This window comes from Cryptomeria japonica, chromosome 3 (genome assembly GCF_030272615.1).
Source record: "Cryptomeria japonica chromosome 3, Sugi_1.0, whole genome shotgun sequence".
NCBI classification, from domain to species: domain Eukaryota; kingdom Viridiplantae; phylum Streptophyta; class Pinopsida; order Cupressales; family Cupressaceae; genus Cryptomeria; species Cryptomeria japonica.
The window spans coordinates 950,420,969-950,445,149 of NC_081407.1; the positions used below are offsets into that span (position 1 = coordinate 950,420,969).

At 36.0% G+C, this 24,181-nt stretch overlaps 1 protein-coding gene across 1 annotated transcript in view; it reads left to right on the top strand.

Moving 5' to 3' along the window:
- Window positions 1-1,076: 1,076 nt before the first annotated feature.
- LOC131038923 (uncharacterized) overlaps window positions 1,077-24,181 on the top strand; it is a 120,872-nt gene continuing 97,767 nt past the window's right edge. The window contains exon 1 of the mRNA XM_057971509.2: window positions 1,077-1,402. Coding sequence (XP_057827492.2) covers window positions 1,274-1,402 — 129 coding nt within the window. The 5' untranslated portion in view covers window positions 1,077-1,273. The remainder of the gene's footprint in view (window positions 1,403-24,181) is intronic.

Genomic DNA, 24,181 nt, shown 5'->3' on the forward strand with positions numbered 1-24,181 from the left:
ATTTTGAAATTAGTAATATTCTAAAATTTTGGGCAATATTTAAATTCTACCATGTAGAATTTTTATGAGTAGTTTAATAATCTTTTTGAATTATCTATAAAATATTTGATTATTTAAAAGTTCTAATTTAACAGACTTAAATTTTAACAATGAAAATTTATATTTTTATATTAAAATAAAAATAGAATACACAATTCACATAAAATATGAATGAAATAAGAATATGAAGGAGAAAATTAAGCTAGAGTTATATAGAGATAAGAAATATAAAAATATAATACACAATTTACATAATAGAATAAGAATGTGGAGGAGAAGTCTAAGTTAGAGTCTTATATAGATAAGGAATATAAAATATAATACACAATTTACATAAACTAGAGTAAAATAAGAATCGGGAGGAGAATTCTAAGATAGAGTTAAATAGAGATAAGAAATATAAAAATATAATACACAATTTACATAAACTAGAGTAGAATAAGAATTTGGAGGAAAAGTCTAAATTAGAGTCATTTATAGATAAGAGATAAAAAATATAATACACAATTTACATAAGTCATATGTAGAATAAGAATCTAGAGAAAAAGTCTAAGTTGAAGTTATATATAGTTAAGGAATATAAAAATATAATACACAATTTACATAAACTATGAGTAGAATAAAAATCTAGAGGAGAAATCGAAGTTAAAGTTATATGTAGTCAAGAATCATAAAAATATAATAGACAATCTATGTAAATTAAGAATGGAAAATCCAAATTAGAATTATATATAAATAAAAAACCCAAAAATATAATATACAATTTACATAAACTAAGAACCAAATAAGAATCTCCAAAAGATGTCCATAAATATATATAGAATATAATTCATTTAAACTAGAACCATATAAAGAAAAAAACTAAATCTTAAAATTTTACTATTTCTATAAAATTTAACTATTTCTATAAATTTCTTAACTTTACAAATTAACTAAAATTAGTCAATAATCCATAATTTTTATTAACTAATAATATAATATTTTATATAATTAATAAAATAAATATATATTTGTTAACCGAGAAACTCCATTAATGAATCTTACCTTTTCCCTTCACTTTCGCCTACGTTACCTTATATACACTGTTTCATTATTAACTCGTCCTCTGTGCACTGTTTCTTCCTATAATACCCTGCTGATAATGTACTTTGCCATAGCCTAATGTTGCAGATTTAGTATTATTTGTGCATGGGCGATTTTAATTAGAGAAATCCAATTTCACATATTCAATGAAATGAGTTCAGTGGAAATGGATGGGATGGGGAAAAGGAAGATGCACGAGTGCGGTGCACAACAGATATGGCAGCGCCAGATTGGGCAATTACGCCCAAGGGCCTTTGTTCATCAGATGTACTCCTCCAAGGTATTACCTGTTAAATATAAGAAATTGATATGGACGAGTAGATGTTTGGGTACTCAATTTTTATATGGATTTTATGCTGAATGGTGCATCATTAGAGCATATAAATCAGTTAACCTATCAGTTTTCTTAGTCCATGGAGGCTGTCTATTTGTTTTCGTATTCAGTAAAAATGAATCCTGATGGCCTCTTACCTGAGGGAAATCATCCTTACCAATCAAGCCATGGAAAATTGACATAAGGGAAGACTTGGGTGCTCTGTATTGTATTCTATATCTGTCAGAGTCTATAAACCCACGGTATTGGGCACTCAAAAAATCATTAGTAGAACACCAATAATCCATGGTTTTATAATCATTCTACGTAAATATTATAAAAAATTAAATGCAGATTATTAAATAATTAAAAGATAACATTTTTTTGGTACCAAACAGTTATTATTCTTTGGTGCTCAGTTATCTGTGTTTATAGAATCTGATACACATATAGTAAAATTGAATATGGATGGGTCTTGTTGTGGGGGTATGTCTACGCAAATACGTAAGTTTGTGCATGGATAATTATGTAAATTCGGCATCATATCCATAATTTTTGCTTAAAATTTGGACTATTTTATTACAATTGAGACAGAATATATGTGATTGGGGATGATTGATGTGGGGGAAGACTTTGTGATTAACTGTGTTAGCTCTGGAATGGTTTTGGGATGCGCAAGTCACAATTGCCATTATGTGATGGCTCATTGCGGTAGTCTCAATTTTTGAGGCAAGTTTTGGTTATTGATTGCAAATCTTATAGGGGACATGCCATCGATGCTATGTGATGGTTGAATTTGCTAGTTCCAATCTTTGTAAGAAGTTTCGGTTACTAGGTGTAAGCCCTTGCACTAGTGATTGATAGCATGTAGTTTCACTTTCAATCTTCCCAGGAACTATCGTTTATTGTATGCACCTGAATGCTTTTAAGGTGCCACATTTTTGTCGGCTAATGACTTATAGACCTCATCTAAAAGGTGTACCCTTGCCATGCCTAATTTTGTTTAGTTGTTTGTCTTTCATTGGTCGCTCTTAGTCTGCTTTCATTCATCTGCTCGAATTCTTTTTGTTCTCCATTCATTTTCTGTGGCTTTCCAATTTTTTCTCGTGTTTCCTCATTTTCCTTTAGAAGTCAGCAAAGCTACTAGGATGGTGATGAAACCTCCATGCTTAAATCATAACTGCCATATTAGTTTCATAACTGCCCTAGCCATTATGTTTGTGACATGGTGATTCCATCTTGTTACACCTTGTGGTCTTAGCACCCTTGCTATTTGGAAGGAAACCAAGGGTCAGAAAAATGGGTGACATAGAGTATTCGGTGCCTTAGGCACTTATTTTCCTCACTAGATCTTTCCATTTCTTTGTAGCAAGCTCAAATGCGTTCTTTTAGGTTTTTTTTTTGAAGTCACATGGATTACTGAATTTTGGCCATGAAGTTTGAAATTCGGCAGACTTTGAAACATTACTGAAAAAATATTGAAATTAATCTAATATTTGTATGGATAAAGGACATAGTTTTAAAGAATGTTTCTTTAAGGCTTTTTTGATTTTTTACCTATGCTCCCTTAAGTTTCTGGGATAGGGACGGGAGAGGATGGGGGGATGTGTTTTCTATATGGGATTTTTTGGCCAGTTTTTAGGGGATGACAGGGAAAGACTATTTTTTTTTAAATAAAAGAAAATTTATAAATATTCATATTATAACATCGATAAAGCATTCATCATAGACATTATAAAACCTTTGTGACCATAGGTAATTGAATGGGAATTATGATTTTCTTTGTATATACATATTAGTATGAGTTAATAAAGACACCCTTGACTAGTGTGTACATTCAAGTGAGGCATTTACTGTTAAAGTTTTTTGGAAGCCTTCAAGATTGCATGATTTGTTGTCAAACTCATTAACAAAGAGGAACAGTTAAGTAAAAAGATAATTAGTTGTGTTCTAGTTTGGCCTTAGTTGGGATACTAATAGATGGGGTTGTTTTATGAGTTGTCTGTGCAAGGCATGATCGATACATTTTTGTATTATGAAAATGACATTTCTTGCCAACTATGACTTAACTCATATTCAATTGTATAATGACTGTAGTATGCCAACTTTGTCTATGGCAGTCCTTGTATGCTAAACAAGTTGTCCAATGTATGAAAGAAGATAATACTTGATCGTGGCTTTGATTGTGTAGATGCAAAGATTTGGAATAGGGGATATGTGTTTTGTAGATTTTGTGATCGTGGGGTTTGAGGGCAGCATTATATAGGGTGGGGTCAAGGGGTGGATTCCCTACCACCAAGCCCAAATTAACATCTTTAAAACCACACAGACTGTCATGGCGCACACCATATCATATTTTTTTTTGTAAATGCTAGATGGGAATGTCAAAAACTAAACAAGCATTGAAAGGTTGTAAGTCTTTTTAAAAAACTAAAATGTCTCTTGGTATGTTAGGTGATTGGTAGATGTCCTTGAGACAGATGGGTGATGTTTGGACATCTCTTGGCCATCTTGGGGATGGCTATCCATCCCGTAATGTACCTTGAATGATTTTTGACGTCTCAAGGGCATTTTCTAAAGTTTGACCAAATAAGGGAAAGGGTGGGGATGTTTCCTACTCATCCCTGCATCCTCGAAACGCCCCCTAAAGGGGACGTGGTAATTTTGGGTAGGGGACGCATCTTTGGGGAGCACTGGTTTTTACCCTCTAAAGGGAACACCTACTAAGTTTTGTCTTATCATTGCACCATGAGGTGTTTTTTATTTTTTTACTATTATTAGTCTAAGACTTTGAGACGTGACTAGAGCATTTACAATTGTTTGAATTTTGATCATCTCAAAGTTGTTTCTATTTTTGTTAGGCGTGCGAGTCATGGAATCTCTACAATTAGTGGTCAATAATCATGAGGATGAGTCGTGTGATGACTAGGCGGCTATTGCAAGGCTTCAAGACTTCATTTGATGCAATGCTGCAGGAGTTGGGAGTTGTGATTTGTTGAACACCTAGCAAGACTGAGAGGGGGGGTGAATCAGTTCGGAACATAAAAAATAATTATTACTTAACTTATTCAATATCAGTACTTTAACCATCAACACATCAAACAAAAACACATAAACACATGAACACCAGATTTACGCGGAAAACCCAAATAGGGAAAAACCACGGTGAGAATCCAACTCACAATATTAATGACAATGTTTACAACATTTTAGGCTTGTAGCCAAGGAGCACCAACACTTGAAGGACTTGCAAAACTAAGGTGCACTACCTTATGCAAGATACAAAAAGGACTTGTGCAGCTGAAGAACACTTCTTCAGGACAAGATACAAACTGCTGCCAAAGGACTCACTGTCAATCAGCAACGAATGAAATAGCTGAACTAAAAGTGAGAAGGATTCTCCTAATCATGAAATTGTCCTTGAACAATAATCAAGCGAACAATAACATGGCAAACATCTTTGATAATCTCCACTATCATAACACTCTGTCTGGCAGAATATATCAGCTTCAAAGCTCTTCCCAAACTGACTTTCGCATCACCACAAACTCAAATTTGCTTGCAAATCATTTGCATACACTTCTCACATAATTAACTTCTCATCCATACTCAATTCATCCTTCTGCACATCTTATATATGAGATACAACATTGAAATCCCAATCAAGGGTCAGCCAAAATAAAATAAGCAATATTACACAAAATAAGCCACCCGGACCAAAAATACTTAGATTGGTCCACTCCAGGAGAAAGAGGGAACCAAAGCATATCATAATACATCATCCCATGAACAATCCGACAATCCGCACATGCTAGCACATATTCCAAAAGACGTTACAAAACATAACGTGTAGATATAATCAACTAACCGGCCATATAATCACTTCCAATGCAAAATACTCCATGCGGATCTCCACAAACCAAAGTGAGACCCAAATAATCATCTCAACACATCTTCTAGCACATATCCAAACCAAAAGAACATGATCCACTAAACCACAATGCAATTAACAACATATCCAGAGGGCACCAAAATCATTTTAGACCACCCTAAATACAAGATGACACAATCAACACCAAAAGAGTATCTAGACCAAACTCTATCCAGATAATCAAGGTCTGACAAAGCTTATTGATAGACTTATAAAGCACTAAGAGGGGGGGGGGGGTGATCAGTGACACCAAAAACAGTACTACTTTAAACACTGATCGATAGATATACTTAACAAGTTTACTCAACACTATGCATGCAATCCAAAATGATATTAAAGCATCCACAATAAGTAAAACATCCACCATAACACAAGTGTTTATACGTGGAAAACCCAAATGGGAAAAACCATGGTGAGATGGAACTCACAAGTTAACTATCTGCAGTAATAGGTAACTGACCGGATAAGGTCTACAAAAGTGCTCTGCTAGGAGCGAATCCTGTTAAAGATCCCAAAGCTCTATAAGGAGCTATACCCTGTTAGGAGTAACCTCAGTAGAGGATTTCTGAATCCAAACTAATGGATCACCTTGTTAAATGATTTGTACAATGAAGCTTGTCGGAGCTTACTCGGTTAGGGGATTTGACTGTTGTAGTGATTAGAAAACAATAGGTGGTGTGATCTAGAAGTAGCACAACTTGCTTGAATAGATCCTCTTCTGCGCACTCAAAACTGCATCACCAACATATTCTACAATGCCTTCAACAACTTAACACTTCTATCTTCGCATCAAATCATCTCATATCATATCTCTAAAACAATTCATCATAATGTCATTATATAGACATATAGATTTCATGTCGGCTTTAGAAATTATATCACAATTTCCTAGGTGCAGTGTATCTGGACAATCAAACATAACTCATCACAAATTACCGCCAAAATTTGTCAGCTAGGGTAACTCATCACGACCGGTGATAACTCATCACACAATTAGTGAATACCGGTTGGAACACCGATACTAGTTAGAGTTAACCTCTATCAACATGTAAACCGATTGTCCTCCATTGCTTCTTTGATGGTCTTCGTTGAATCTTCAAGTTGGTGTCAAGTTATTTCCTTCATATATTGGATGTCACCATGTACCAATTTGACACTCTCTAAACCATCATAAACAAAGCTTCCAATACCGGTTGCAATACAAGTAACTTTTAGAAGTAATACCGGTAGACAATGTGAACATATGTGTGTGTGTACATGTTCCATCAATGACAACATATGAAGTCATTCATTACAATCATCATCAAGCCAACAATCCGGACCAATATCCATCCAAATAACCATGTTTGACATCAATGACAACCATACAAGCTCATGCTTCTAACATGGTCGACTTCCTTCAAGCAACAAAGGGAGTTGTTGCCAACCTACTTCGGGTGGCAAAGGTAGGTCCGACCTTAATGTAGTTTTCAGATATTTTAAAATGTTTTTAACATACAATTTAATATTTTTCTTGATGGATAAACTGCTCCCAAGGGGGGAAGCTCTCGTTTGTATGAATCAAAAGATCAAAAACTATGTCAATTTAATTTTGGGTCAATGCCCAACTTAGCCCTTGGAACTAGGAGACTAAAAAACTTGAAAACATAGCCTATTATACCTAAAGGTGAATAATATGTTTGTGCTGGGTATAGATAGCTATTGGCCCCTTACATTAAAGACGAAACAAAACCTTGGTGACTTACAAACTAGAGAAGAGGTTACATACACACAAAAAAACATACTGATATGATTTTTAGTATTTACATTCTGGCTCTTGCTAGCCAAAGCACATTATTTATCATATTTTGTGTTAATAAACTCAAACAACCGCTCGATGCCTTTAGTAGCATTGAGACAATGTTGAGCTAGAGTGATAGACATGGAATTAGAAAGAAAAGGGAACCGCTTCATTGTTTCCCCATGCACCAGTAGCCTTTAGAATTTGTAGGTAGAGGGATACCTACACCGTAGTGAGCCACGCCTAGAATCTTGTCTAGATAATCGAAGGATTGTTTTTTATGAGAGCCTATGAAATAGCCTTCACAATGTCCTCCAACTTGCCAAGATCCAACAAGGAGGCCACGAATTGGGAGGAGATATTTGTGTTAACCTTATATTTGTGGTCTGCTTTCTTTAAGTCTTCCCCTAGAACCCATTAAACAACCAAGAGGATAAGCCCATGATGGGTTTTAAAAATAGTTTTATTCCTTTCTCTGTGATATCCACCAAGAAAGCCATTTGGCGACAAAAACTAACTAGTCGGATGGGAGTATCTATAGCAAGATGCTTAGAAATGCTAAACCCTTGGATAAGGAATGAATTAAAAGGATCCTTCTTTATTAATTTAAGCTTGGCTCCATGTGTTTCGCACATGCTTGAGAGGCTGAGAGTGAAGCCTAATGAATGCCAATCCCACGGACTCAACCTGCCAGCCAGAAAAATATCTCACTAACGATTAAAAATAATTGTTGATGTACTTTTGAAGCTTCATCTTCATGGAACACCTGGTCAAGACATTATGTTGTGGCACAACAAAAAACTCTTCAATGCTATTGACTGCCAAGTTGGCTAAGGAATCTGCTTCCATATTTGCCTCACAATAAATGTGTTTAGCTATATATTCCTCCAAGCAAGACAAGAGAGGTTTGGCCCCTTTGAGTAGGGTGTTGAGTTTCCAACCTATTAAAGATTTTTCTTTTATTGCATTTATGACAAGGGATGAATCCTCTTCTATCTCGATTTTGGAGAAATTTAATTTTTGGCAATGTTGTAAGCCAAGGGTAAGTGCCTGAATTGCCACCTCATTATCGGTTTCCTCTGCAAGATGTCTAGATGCATGGCCAATTGTCAATCTATTCCAATTGCTAATGAGACAATCAATGCTTGAGACACTAGGGTTACCTATAGAAGCTTTGTTGAAATTCAGTTTGTACCATCCATAAGGTGGATTTTTCCACTTATCTTCCTTCCATTTGAGCAGGGTCTTAATACCCCCAACCCCTTTAACATGGGATGCTTTAATGCCAAACTATGATTTTGTCATCTTGTTGCCCCACCCAATGAAAGACCTCATTTGGGATTCTTGTAAATCTGCCCTATTATTGATCACTTCCACAATCGCTGCCTCTACCTCATTTTAAAACGAGGGCATCGAGAGAGTGTTGTCTTGAAAAACTATCATATTGCATTCTTCTCAAATTTCCCAAATCAGAATTGAAAGACCGACAAAAGTTGTGTTCTTGTTTAGAATGGTCCAAGCCTTGAATAAGCTATGAATATCACTGGGCAGAACACCAATGCAACAAAAGCTTTACACATAACCACCTCCAGCAATCTTGAGAGAATTGGCAACCTAAGAATAAATGCTCCACATTTTCTTCCCAATTTTCGTAGAGGCATCTTGAAGGGCCATGAAACCCCAACTTGAGGAACCTATTAGTAGTTAGAACTTTCTTTTGTAGAGCCGCCCAAGCGAAAATGTTGGCCTTGGGCAATCATGCTTTGTCCCAACAAATGTGAATGGAAATGCCAGTTTTCTCTGAACCAACCCTAGAGACCATATAACCATCTTTAGCATTGTATTGCCATGACTTATAACTGATCCACTTGATGCTATCTTTTTCTTGCAAACAAGAAGATTTTTCTCACCTCCAAAATTTCCTTTAATTTTTCTTTCTCCTCTATAGGAATGTCTAGTAAGCTAAGATATTTCCAAACCTATTTTGGTATACCCAAGGAAGAATCTTCCATCATATAATCTGCCACATGTGAGTCCTAGAGGCTAGTTAGGATCCTTTTAGCCTTGGGAAAGGGAGCTTGATTTTCAATTATGGGATATCCATCCCACGAGTCTTCCCAAAAGAGAGAACTTCCATCATAAATGTCCCAAGTTAAGTGGTTTTTGATTAGAGATTTACATGATATCATGAAGTTCCATTTTTGAGAGCCTGGGGGAAGATTGGGAGTAGTGAGAGTTCTTGCAAGGTCTTGATTGTTTAAGTATTTATTTTGTATTATCCTTGCGCACTGTAGGTGAGGTTGCAAGAAAACCTTCCAAACCAACTTTGCCTCCGAAACTTTATTTTGTGAAATTTGGTTTCTCAAGCCAACACCACCTTCATCCCTTGGCTTGCAAATATAATCACAACCAATGAGAGGGATTTTCTTTTGTTTTGATGAGCCCTGCTAGAAGAATGCCCTCATTTTTTGCTTCACTTTTTGATTAATTCCTGTATGAATAGAAAGGCATAACATGAGGAAAATGGGAATGGCTGATATAATGGCCCTCAACATTATGATTTTGCCAGCCTAGGACAGCCAGTGCCCCCTTCTACGAGGAAATTTTATTTGTGTATTTTGCAAGCATGGGGTCCCACAACTTTGTTGTTAGAGCTTAGTGGAGAGTGGAAGGTCCAATATGTGCTGGTAAGGCAACCTTTTTTAAATTCCAATACTTATAGGATTTCCATTTGCTTGCTTGGGCTAGCGGAGAAGAAAGTCTTCCAATTTGGCAGCTTACACTATTTGTTTGGAGGCTTTGGAATATGAGAATAAGATTCTTTTCATTTATTTGGCTTTCTTTCTTTTTGCAGATCTAAACAACATTGTGTTGTCAACAAACTGCTGATGTGAGACAGGAGGAAGATTTTTGGCGATTGAAATGCCTTTTAATCTTCCAAGGGAAGTCATAGAGCTGAACGCTCTCCCAAGAGCATCTGCCATAATTGTAAATAAGAATCAGGAGATCGGGTCCCCTTGACAAAGTCCTCTTGAGGGTCCAAAGAATCCTTGTGGTTTTTTCGTTGATGAGGAATGAATATCTTGTGCTTGCTACAAAATTCAAATTCAGATCAGCCACTTTTTATCAAAACTGAAAGCTTCCAAAACTTTTAAAGAGAAATCTCCAGTCCATTAATATCCAATTTGACCAGCATACAGTTTTTGCCTGTTGACATGGAAGAATTAATTTCTTCTTGAGCTATAATGCCCTCGTCCAAAATAGATCTTCTCGGAATGAAGCCGCTTGTTCTTTAACAATGATATTTGGGAGAAACAACTTTCGTCTATTTGCTAATGTCTTAGAGAATATTTTGTAGATAGTATCACAAAGAGATATAGGTTGGTAAATATTGAAGGATAGTGCCTTCTATTTTTCAGAACTAGGGCTATGAATATAGTGTTCAAGTCTTTCAGAAGCTTACCCTTTTTGCAAGATTCTTCACTGGCCTCCAATACATCCTTCCCAACTATGTGCCAATATTTGTGAAAGAAGCTAGTCGAAAAGTTGTTAGGACCTGGGGCTTTGTCTGAATGAATCTACATCATTACTTATTGTTCTGAAAAGGCCTTGGTCAGCAATTTGTCATGGCTTTTTGTTACCAATTCGGGGATGCCCCCTATGAACTGTTGAAGAGATTGCAGGTTTGAACCATCCCAATTATTAAGGAGATATTAAAAGAACCAAACAGCTTCAAAATTGATAGAATCTTGGTCTTACAGGATGGATCCTTCAGATGATATATAAGGAGATATTGAAAGAACCAGACAGCCTTAAAATTGATAGAATCTTGGTCTTCCAGGATGGATCCTTCAGATGATCTGATCTTTCTTATTCTATTCAGGATTTTGTGAACCTTGGTAGCATTGTGAAAAAAATTGAGTTCCTATCTCCATCTTTTAGCTAAACCCTTCTTGATTTTTGGTGCCGAAAGATTTCTTCTAGAATCTTTTTTTCTGCGAAAATATTTTTGAAGTGTTCTTTATTCTAGAGTTTCAGATTGCCCTTTACAAACTTCAGCTTTGAAAATAACTTGAATGTATTAAAGCCAGACTATGTATTTTTTGAGCACCATTTTTCTATGTTAGGTAGAAACTCTAGATCTCTCATCTACATATTCTTGAATTTGAAGGGTCTTCCTGCTGGTTTCTTATCATCCAAGATGTTTAAATTGAATAGGGTAGATGATCCAAACCAGAGAAAGGGATCAAGAAGCACTCTTATGTTTTGAGCAAACACCCAAATCACCTCAATAAAAGAGGCGATCCAATTTCTCTGAGATGTTTTTGAATCCCAACCTTTTGTTTGTCCAAGTATAGGAATTGTTCCTCATAGTTCAAGCAGATTATTTCTTTCAACAAAGTCCACTTGAGATTAAATTCTTGTCTAAACCCTACCCAGCTTGTCTTGATCATGAAGAATGGCATTGAAATCCCCATCAAGAATGTAAAATGCATTAGGAGAAAATTGAAAGAATGCAACAAGCTCTTGCGGAACTTGTTTCTTCCTTAGACATGTGGTTGGTTCATAAATGTTAATCAAAGTGTAATTGGAAATTTGATGAAAGGCTCTTCACCTCATACGCTAACCAAAATTTATTTTCTACTATCTTTACTAGTGATATAGAGGGAGGGTTCAAAAAAGTGGCAATGCTGCTAGAGCCACCATCAGCTTGAACACACTCCACATTCCAAATTTTTAGTTTTAATTTCATGACTTCAATTCCTCTTGAATTCAACTTGGTTTGTGGATCATAAAGATGTCTAAATTTGAGGTCTCCATTTGGTGCCTGACTAAGTGCTTCTTGTTAGTGGCCAGGCCCCTAACATTCCACAAGGAGATCTTCTTTGCTCCTTGGTAATGTTATTTACCTTCCCAATCCTCTACATTCTACTGATTTTTTATCTTCCCTTCAGCATCACCATCTTGGCATAGCTTCTCTTTGTTAGTCTTGTGCCCTTGTTAATGGCCAAATTGACACCTGCAACATAGGCAAGGAGTTCTCCTTACCTCTCCTAAAAAGATAACAGATTTTCTGATCAATCACCTTCCAAGGTCTTGGGAGTCGGGTCGCGATTGTGTTGTGTACTAAGTGGCCAATGTGATATGTTTGTTCAAGGGGCCTGTCGATGAATCCTATCCAGATTAGAGGACTATTTGATCTAATCCTACTCTAACAATATTTCAAAAGAAACTGCAAAAGATGATTTAGGACATTCAAGAGATAACTAATGGATATTTAAATTGGATCAACTATCAATTAAATTATTTTAACCAGCAATGTTCATATAGTGATATAGCACAACCCGAAACATTAACAATGTAAGATTCAAAGGATTCATAAGATTAAAGACACACGTTCATTTTTTTTCCAGTTACCATATTACATGCACAAACTACAAATGAATTTAACAGTTTCATACAAACAGATCTATCTCATTAACAATTGATAAATTGAAAGCAGCAAGAGAAGTACCATATTATATGCAAGAGAAGATCATAGAATTGCATGAACAGCTTGTTTTTATATTGATTTCTTCTTCAAAATGAGGATTACAATCATCCAACTTAACTTCACTAGGTTTCTTGTTCCAATAGCATTTACACTATACTAAAATGCTTGAAAACTAGATATTAAAATGTTCTAAAAGATAAACTATATCAGACGTCTAAATCTTTAACCTTCGGAAACTTACAATGATCCAAATTTTACAGTTTGTAGCCCTCAAAAGGAAAATATTGCTCACTCAAAGGACATGCAAACACGAGTTTGACTAGGATGCAAGTTCCCATTCCAAAATGGACTCCTCTTTTGACTACAATTCCAAAGATTACCTTGATCAATTTTGACGGTCACTTCTAGTGAACCAAAAAGATATAAAAAAAGATTCACTTTATAACTTTAGCAAACTTTTGCAAAAGAATAAAGAATATTAAATAAAGAATGATCTCCTTTCAAAATTTAAATCACATCCACTACATCCCTTCGGACACTTGCGGTCTTGAAAATTGGCCAAGCATTGCTTCAGCACATCCTCGTTACTCTAGTTTGAATTTGAACTTTTCAAAATTCTTTGATATCTTGGGCCTACACACCAAATCAACTTCACAATGTCCTCGACCATCTTGATGCTAATCTTCAAAGCTGCATATTTGTCAAGCAAGTCCTCATTGATGCCTTGTAATGAAGACTAATAACAATAATCTAGACAATGACTTGTACTATGTAAACTCAAATAGTTCTTGGAAAATCAAATGAGTGTGATGGAGTATGGGGGCAATGCCGTGTGCTCCTTGTTGCAATGTAGGGTGGGGTCGAGGGGTAGAGCCCTCGTTGCCAAGCCCAATTATGACCGTCAAAACCACACAAAATTCCATGACGTGCATCATTTTTCTGATTTTTTAAGATGCCAAAAGGAGTGCTAACAAAGCCCGTAAATAGAGATTTTGGAGTGTTTAGCGAATGTATGCAACAAACTAAAGTATGATATTTCATGAAGAATCCTCTTCGCCGTACTATGAAATTGCCTGCATGCCATATGATATAACTGATTGGAGGTTGTAACCAAGTACGAGTGCCATATGCTATGAATTATTGTGCCCGCCTCCTATACAATGTGAAGTGCTTGTAGATATTGTATGATGGGTTTTTGTAAATGCTGTACTATGTGAATGTGAGGTCGTCATATTATGCCATAATGAAAGTTGTACAACTCTACAACCAAATTGTCGCACTATGCTATTGAGGAGAGTCCATACAATGAATCCTTGAAAATACTATACGATGGGTGTGTAAATTGGTCATACAATGAGAAAATGTCTACTAAATCGTATGCCATGATAGCACCATATGTTGCCCCCAAATAATTGTCGTACGATATCACTTTGAAGAGTTTGTATGTGGCCTAGGAAAGACTTGCTATACAATATGCACCAATAGAAGTCGTAGTTGGTAGATGAATTCTATGGAGAGTAAAATGAATTCCGCCAAGAATAGATGGAATTATGCGGAGGGTAAACTGAATTCCGCCAAGAGTAAAATGATTTCCATCGAGAGTAAGCTACAACTTCTATCAATATGCTAGGACTTAGTGCTGCTGAGAGTGAAATATGATGCCTCTTCTGTCGAGAATGAGAGATATAATGCTACCATCAAGAATGAAAGATATAAGGTCGTCGAGAGTGAAAGATATAATGTTGCTGAGAATAAAAATTATAAATCCACCGAGAATAAGAAATATGTTGTTGCTGAGAATATGTCCCCACATTTAATAATTTTTTAATTCTCACCTTTATATTTTTGGCCTTTAATTGTCTATTTATTTTTTCTCCATACTTTATAATATTTTTTAATTTGGCTCCTTTATTTATTTCTATCCTCAACACTTTAATAAATTGGCTTTTGCACTCTTTAATATTCTCCATGTTTTAATGAAAAACTATTTTTCCTCCACTTGCTATTATTTTTCCTTTTAAATGTAATATTTCTCGGCTCCATTTTTTCTTTTTAAAATTTTTTCATCATCCTCATTTTTTTCTTTTTGTTTTCATTCCCTTCTATAAATTTTTGTTTTTCCCCTTGACCCCATTTTTTTGTAATTATAGCATCATGCCTCCATTTACATGTTTTCATTGATTGCTCTTCACCAAGAGTTATGGCTTCAAGAAAATTACATGTTGACGGAAATACCTCAAAGGCCTCCATTTTCCAGTGAAATAAACCATAGAGAGAATTTGTTTCATCCTCCGAACATGACTGTAACTCGAAAATCCCTTCGTCATTTGGTTCCATCTAACCTTGACCCTCCGTCCATTCTTCTCCAGAGTTTGAATTTGAAGAATCCAAGGAGTCTGCTACCTCATTGACTGCCTGATTCTTTAAATTAAATACATACTTCTGACCCTTGTTCTCAATGGAGATTGTATTCTTTTTCCAGTTGTGATCAGCTTTGGCTGCTACCAGCCATCCTCTCTCGAGTAGTGCATCATACAATTTCTTCTACAATAAGATGACCACAAAATTCAAGGGGAACTATTGGTCACGATTGTTACCATTTGCATCATTAACGTCCTCAACAACTTGATTCCATTCCTGTTGACACCAAGTGAAATGTTGGTGGCCAAAGGGTGGTTTCCCAAGGCACTTCTAGGTGTCTTTTGGCAGTCTGTTTACTCCCGATCCTCCATCGATGATGGTATTTGTGAGGTTCTTCCCCATGATTTCCATTTCAATCACAACCGATTGCTTTGCGATGTTCACTGTCAGCAACATTGGGTCAATGACTTGGTCCCACTCAGGTGGTAGCTCTCCTATCATGTCTTTACTTGGGTCTTCTTGTCGCCAACTTTGGTCGTCACTAATTGTGTTGGTAATTGCTACTCTTAGTTGTGACATGGTTTGAAGGTCTGTCACTTTGATGGGGACGGTTGTTTGTAGCTCTTGTTGTACTATGTTCTTCTTTGACTCCGACCGCAATGGCGTACTTGCGGTTTTGTAGGAGGATCTTCATTCCTTTTCCATTACTTGTTCTACTTTTTCTCTGGCTTATCAGAGTCGTTCCTTCTCCATACGAGGTTCCAGGCACACTGTCTTCTTAATCTGTGCTCTCGTGATTGCTAGAATTGCCTCCGCTTGTTCCTCCATATCCAGCATATTAATACCCTTTTGCTTTAGGCAATCGGTGTCTTCATGGTTGCCAGGGCCACATAATTTGCACAGTAATTGTATTGTCTTTCTTGTTTTGATAGGCTCTCACAAAGTGTTCCCATTTGCCACATTGTCAACACTGTAGATAGGACATCCTTTGGAGTCATATTGTATTTGATTTCGTCCTCCTATCTTCGGTCATTGCACCGAATATTTTGTCATTGCTACCGAAGATTCTTTGTCATTGCATCAAAGATTCTATCACTGCTACCTTCGGTGCTCCCGTCATCGTTTGTCTTCCATTTTCCCTGAGAAGATATTTTTGATTCACTCCCAATGTCCATTGCCCGATTATAAGCATTAGTGTACAATGATAGAGGTACCACTTTCATTTTCTTGCACAACGAGGGAATCAATCCCTCGATGAACCATCACTTATTTAGCCCATTAGTTGGTTGATTCTCCATCTTAACTAGTAACTCCTTGAGCCTACGATTGTAAGCTTGTACATTCTCGTGCTTCCCCTATTTGGTGTTATAAATCTTGGTGAAGATCCCATTGCCATCTCGTAGCAATTTAAACTTGGCCTTCATTCCTTCTTCAATGCAGCCAAAGAGATTGTGGATTCATCATCAAGCTCTGTGAACTAGCCAACAATCTTTATCCTCCCGACCACTTGCTATCCAGATAGTTTTGCACATCTTGTAGTGCCTTACTAGGTACTCTGATCCATTTCTCATGAACTTAGGGAGTTTCTACTTGTCGACATTTGGACTCATTGTGGGAATCACCATCTTTCTTGGTCGGTACACCCCCTATGCCTTGGAACTGGTTGGATTGTTTTTCTCTCGACATTTCAGTGCTTCACTTACATTTACAGCCATGTACGAGTCCTCCACATGTCCACTCTTAGCTTCCGTTGCACTTCGATTACCTTCTGCTTCGTTCATGGACTCTCTTCTCCTCGGAGTCTTTGGCTGGGTTCCCCCAATTTTCAATTCTTCTCTTGAGATGGATAGTTCTCGGATGTGGTGTAATTCTCAAATGCTTTAGTTAATTCATGTCTAGGGTCTCTTTCTTCTTCTTTGTTGTTTGATGTCTATATGGATGGCTGTATGGATGGCTATCCTACTTGGTCGGCAAGGTCTGGGTATGTTTCGTCAGGGACTGGTAAGTGGTTGGCCATTTCTTCGCACTCTCCCTCTAAGTGTTCTTTAGTGAAGATTTTCCTCTCTTCCCGACTATGACTTTGGTTGATGCTTCGACTTTTACTTCGTTCTCAGGAAGGGCTCCGATTTGGGAATTGTCCTATTGGATTTTCCTCAAATGTTCGTATAATCTTCTTCTTCGTTCTCTTTGTTCTACAATCCTTAAAGATCATCTAATCGCTTGGTCTTGACCACCCTGTGGCCTCTTCTCGCCTTTATTGGGATCTAAGGGCATGAGTCACTCAAATTTGACTTGATTTCTTTTAAGGCAAAGGCGTCAAATGTTTACTGCTATATTTGATAAATTGAATACATGAAATAATAATAAAGATGACAATGCATACTAGATACAAGAGTAAAATAAATCTTTATTTGCATATGAAATTATTATAGAGAAGAAGACCAGAGATGGTCAGCCAAGGATTATAGTTGATCAAACTCTATCATACTACTTTCCTTGACGATACACAATATATTTAAAGGACCTAACGGTTGCCAAGAGGAACACAGTCGTCAACCAACCAACGCTTATAACTAGTGAGAATGACAAACAAATTAATACATAGTTGGATAACCAATATTATCAAAACATACTAATAGACGTTGTATGTTGACTACAACGAAATAGTAGCAAAAATTTAGAACACAAAACAAGATGAGCATGAAAGTGTTAGAAATATTGCATCATTTATAGGATGCATATAGCAATTATCCCTCAGGTTTGTTAGAGTTTGTTTAATAGGTTTTTTTATTGGTGGTATGAATATTTATTTATATCAACTCAATATAATTAGGTAAGTTGTTTATGTAGTTTCCTATAAAATAGGATTTGTGAATCCTATATATGTAATGTGATATTGAACGAAGTGAGATGAGAAATAGAAGCATCATATTATTTGTATAAAATTCTGTCTGTATTTTTGCACAAAATCTCTGATATGGTATCAGAGCCCGATGTATTTTGTTCTTGGTGAAGTTGCATTCTATGGCAGACATTAACTATTGAAGCTTCAATATGTGGATTTGATCAAGAAGCCGCTAAGAAGGAGCAGAAGATCGTGGGTAGTGTTAGCAAGTAAAAGGAAGCGCGAAAGGAAAGGCCATCATTTGATTGGGGGAGAGATTCAGCATAAATTGCCATCTCAAACAAAGAGGAGAGCAACACAAAATAAGTGTGGTGAGTTTGTAGCAATCCATTAATGAGAGATGGCTACGGAAGCCAGTGTTTAGTGTTGAAGATCTGCAGGGAGAATATTTGCACAGTGATATGAAGAATTTGTAATGGATGCAATTATTGAGCTGAGCTGATTGCAGTACAAGAAATCTCAAACTGTGAGTTGGATGAAAACAAACTCTTGCTTCACTTATTAGTGATCTCATAATGCATAGCATCACGATTCTTCTTTGTAGATTTGGGATATATAATTTGTGTTTTCCAAACGCTCATGGTGTATGTTATGGATCATTGTATCAAAGCAGTTGCGTAGTTGAGACTCAAACTTGGTTTTACAGCTACACATTGCCAACCTTTGGCTTCTGAGCTATGAATTTGTATGAGGGTGAATAAATTGATTGTTGTGCTCACTAAATAAGTTTGCTTAGTAAGGCAGGAAGACAGCAATCGAGGTCATTATTTTGTGCCTCACGAATCTTCTTGTAACATACAAAAAAATCAAGCATATAACGGCTAGTTAAAGAACATTAAATAACAGGAAAGCAAGTAATGACTAGTTTAACCCTTTATTTAAAAGAAAATAATGAACATTGAAGCTGATGCCATTATCAAATGTTTTTTTATTTTTATATAATAAAAACAAAATTACAGTGCGGGAAGAAAAATATTCATCATTGAACAAAATAAACATTAGTTCTTTGGAAACATGAACAGAAAATACGTTTGCAACTAAATTCTATATAAAGGAAAAGATGAAAGGTTAAGAATGTACTTTTCATTTATTTTCTGGCAGACTTGCTTATCTTTAAATTCTTTTTGAATCTTGGAGGGGAAAAAGATATCACCAGGGCGTTTATCCACCCATCCTTAGATCGTTTCCGATCCCCCTTGTTCACTTCTAATTGAAGTGGCCCGACCCTCCGCAAGGGTAAAGGAGAATGGTTATGTCAAGTCATGTTGGAACTGGTGTAAGACCCTACAACCGTAATCAAATTACACCCTATAGCTACCTGCTAACTGGTATAATTTCCTGACTATGAGTGTATCTGGAATCTCAGAATTGACAAGCACTACATGCAGCTAGTGCACCCTGGCCAAGGATTTGTCTACAAGGTTACATGTGGGCCAGTTCCACCCTATCCGACTTGCACTCTTGGATTTATTAACAGAAAAAAAAAATAGAAACAGTAATTCATAAGGATTCTTCCTAAATTACCGGTGGGGTTGACACTCTTTTCTCACATTACAAGTTTTGTTTAAAAAAAATAAAGCTGGCTGAGAGCAACCCCTTATTCAAATTATTATGCATTAATAATATGCTCATTTCTGACTTGCTGGAAATAGAAGCCCCTACCGTATAGTAAATAAATTAATAATGACACCAGCAGAATTATCACCAAATGACTCTGTCACAAACAATTATGCAGAAGAAGAAAGAAAGAAAGGAAGAAAAAGCTTTCGTTGCTGCTCAAAGAAATCTATCTAGCAAGATTTCTCAGGAGGATACAACACTTAAAACTAAAGAGCTCTTTGTAGTCTTAAGCTAATGCTTCATTGCAACAGTATAAATGCTCTCTATTGAAAAAGAAAGTTATCAGAGAGTCCACATGCCTGGAATATGAAGAGTATTGTAACAACAAGAGTATTGTAACAGCTTGACTAACAGAGAAGTCCTAGCAACTACGGTGGCTGGTATGCACTTCCTTCCACTGCAGAGGAATTAAGATATACAGTGCCTTCACTCCATCCCGTTAGTTCTCCCATCTAGCCGAAAAATAAAAAAGAGCTACCGAAGAAGAGAATAATGAAAAAGACCAAATAAAAATTCCCCTCCGCAAAGAATCGTTCCACTCCCTATATGCTCCGCCACCCTAATGTTTTACGGGGGAGTTCACTATGATTTCGCCATCCCTTGTTGTGGCTCTGGGAGGCGGAATCTCGTCCGAGGAGAAATTAAATTGCCCCAAAAAATCCTTATAGCTTTTCCCATATCCATATAATAATCTATTCGAAAATATAAATATATCGCCGATAAGGAGTAAGAAGATAAAACATTTTAACGTGAAGGCACTAATATTTAATAAAATTGGATTTTAAAAGAACGTATAAGGTCCAAGAGAAATTAAAAAGACTAAGTCTTTAATATATTTTTTTATAATAACATAAATTAAATAATAAAGGTAATAAATATTTCTCTTTTTATTTAAAACAATTAAAATTTAAAAACAATATACCTTTATTAGAATTATTTTACAATTGATCAAAGTATATTTTTTTTGTAACGTAAATATATACGGAGTCGACTTCCTCAAGTTGAAAACATGTCTAATAAAGGTATTAATTAAGACGATATTAGAAGATACATAATAATGATTTCGCAACGCAAGTACAAAGGTTCGACAAACGAGCCGGAGCAAGTCGGAGACACTAACGGACATAATTCCCATGATCCTAATAGGGAAACTAGGTTGACATGGTTACACTAGCTGACATTAGGTAGTACATACCAGTCTTATATACCATACAATCATTGACCATAACCATTTCGCTTCCCTCTTTCTTGGTGATATCTTTTCCCCTTCTTCTTGGAGGCCTAGTCATTCCTGCATCCACTTGTCCAAACTAGAGTAGTTAGTCCGACATCTCGACAATTCAACCTTAATGTTTATATTTGTTAAATCAAAAGATCAGTTATAACATTACTTTACGTAAATGAAACATCACAACATTTTGATAGTTCTAATACTAATTGTAAAGTACTGATGCCAATAACTAACAAGATGAAAGGGGGGGGTGAATCATACTAACTTAATAATCCATAAAATCAACAGATTCAACCTCGGTAACTTATACTTCTGCAATATAACCAAAAAACTACTAAACATGCAAACTCATAAACACATAATCATCATAACACATATAATACCAGATTTAACGTGGAAACCCAAATAGGGAAAAACCACTGTGGGATTTCGGACCCACTAAGAAATATACTCTTCTAGAGTATGCTCGGTTAAAAGCGAATCCTGTTAAAGATTACAAACACATTGGTAGATGTGACCCGGTTAAGGGATTTCCCTCAGATCTGTTAGGATCTTCACTTTGTTAGAAGTGACCTTGTTAAAGGATTTCAAACACTCATTTAGAATGTTACCTTGCTAGAGGGTTTACAAATAAGACTGTTAAGTCCACTCGGTTAAGAGATTTCCTGTCACTTACAAAATAACAGTAATAAAAATATATCTGCAACTTCACATCTTAAATGCTAAAGCAGATTCTTATTTGTTCAAAACAATCTAGTCATAAGACTTATCTTGTCCCTTTGCTGGGCTCTCTACTTTGTTATTCAAACAGGTCTTCAAGCTTTTGTGCTCGGTAATCACTATGTAGCATCTTTGTGCTTACACTTGCCTGCATACATTGTTTATCAACAATTCCTTATTTATAAACAATTGCTAACCGCTTAATCTCCTTGATCACATTTCCCATGATCAATCTTAGCCATCAGATCTTCAAACTTGACCAGGTTTAATGTATCCTTCCGATTTGAAAACGTTTTACCTTGCCTCGGGACTTGCATTCCTTTCTAGGAACTTGCACAAGGTTATTGCGGTTCAATCTGCGCTGTAGATCTTCCTGCCGATCTTCCTTTGCCATAGATCCTTAACAAACTTCATGTGTGTCATACCAATCATTAAATCAACTCCAGCTCATCATTGTCCTTCATTAAATAATGCTTGTATTCATCCAATACGCACTGTCATAACTCGGTTGTTACTCGGTTAACACTGAACTTCACTCGGTAGACATTCTGTCTTCATTAACCGATATCTATAACCTTAGGGTTTACCGACTAGGTTCCTTAGGGTTTACCTACTAGGTTCTTTGCTCGGTGACATAGTATAGTATTAACCTTACAATCAACAACATATGTAGGACATCAAAACAATCTAAACATCATGATCTCATCATTGTCTAACTCGATAATAGTTGCCCATTGAATAACTTATTTCTCCCCTTATTCATCACATTCTTTCTGTGTCACTTTCCGACCACTTAATACTCATCAAAACATACTTCTTAAGATATGGCAACATCATACTGAATAAAAAAATCAATTTCTTGACATCAATGACAAAACAATGTTATAAAGATAGTTATCATCCTTTTTCAGTTATATCAATAATCTCCAACAACCTTCTCAATATCCTTAATGAATATCAACAATCTTTCTTTCTACTGAAAATGCCATCACATTTCATATATTTATAATATTCAAAAATAAGAAATAAAGCAATTTCAACTAGGGATCATTTAGACTAAACCACTGTTTCTAGCATTCAATACCATTTAAGGCATCATTGTTAAACCGAATACCACTGTTAGGAAAACCAAAATCTTGTAGGGCATCAAAATCATTGTTTCAGAAACCAGTATCCATCTAAGGCATCGACACAACTAAGTATCAAATTAAGAGTATATAGGAGGGGATGTGACACTTCTCCATTAATAAGTTTGCTTATTAGATCTCACAGCTCTAGCTGGTTTTCCATCTCTTGTTTGGCATTTTTCCTCTACGTGAGTTTTAGAGCACTTGAGATCTAATTTTACTGGATCGAAAGAATGGCTGGAGAGACAAAAACCTTTGCTTTTTAGGCGGAGATCAACTAGTTGCTAAGTTTGATCATCAATATGTTTTATAGCAATAAGGAGTTTTTTCTCGGAGAATTCATCAGCAATTCTTCTGATGTATTGGATAAGTTCAATTCGAGGGACTGACATATAAGAACAAGCTTGATTATCAGCTAGAATTGTTTATTCATATGATTCCAGACAAGTCCAACAGCATGTTGATCATAGCTGACAATGGTATATCATCTTGGCAGGGTAAGCTTTGAAGGCAATATATACTAAATACAATAGTGAAGGCAAGTTGAAACTACCATACTGCTTCACAATTGCAGGGATTGTTTGTGGTATGTTTACATTTAGCATTCCATGCATATCAGTTTTAAGACTCTAGCTAGTCGATTTCAACTTTCATCAGTCTGGTCTATATTGTTAGGAGTTATATTTTGTGTCTTAGCCGAAATTTGAGTCAAGTTGTATCCTTTTTATAATAGGTTCTATTTTTTAATGATTCTTTAATTGTTGTGTTATCAAAAGTATTTATGTCAAGACAGATAAAAAAAGTGTGAATATATATATATATAATAAATACAGTAGTGAAGGCAAGTTGAGACTACTATACTGCTTCACAATTGCAGGGATTGCTTGTGGCATGTTTGCATTTAGCATTCCATGTGTATCAGTTTTAAGACTCTAGCTAGGTGATTTCAACTTTCATCAGTCAGGTCTATATTGTTAGGAGTTATATTTTGTGTCTTTGTCGAAATTTGAGTCAAGTTGTATCGTTTTTATTATAGGTTCTATTTTTTAACGATTCTTAAATATTTGTGTTATCCAAAGTGTGTGTGTGTGTGTGTATAATTGTGTCAATTATAATTGGAGAGCATGATCGGTGGTACTCGACACTCCTTATAAGAAGTTCACATCATGGCGGGGATAGATTCTTTCTTCATAAGCCTCAAACACCAAATTTGTTAAGTAGCAAATCAAATGGAGGATGGAAGCACAAGAGGCTGGAGGACATTCAACGACCTCTTGTTAGTCACTAGCAACGGGGCCTTAAAATTGTATTAGTGACAAAACTATTTGTGCCAAAACGACTAAAGCCAAGACCGGTTTCCAGGTGGCAGCGGCAACTGTCTCATATCATTTGTGATTAGAGTGGCAGTGATCTATAATGGTGGCTACGTATGTGACAACGAGGACTTGGTTCTCAAACTTTTGATGCAAGTGATTGGATGTGTTTGTCCCCAATCACAATTGTTGGTTGTTTGTGAATGGATGTGCTTGTCTTATTCACAAGATGATGTAAATGGTTGGATGTTTGTCCCCAATTAC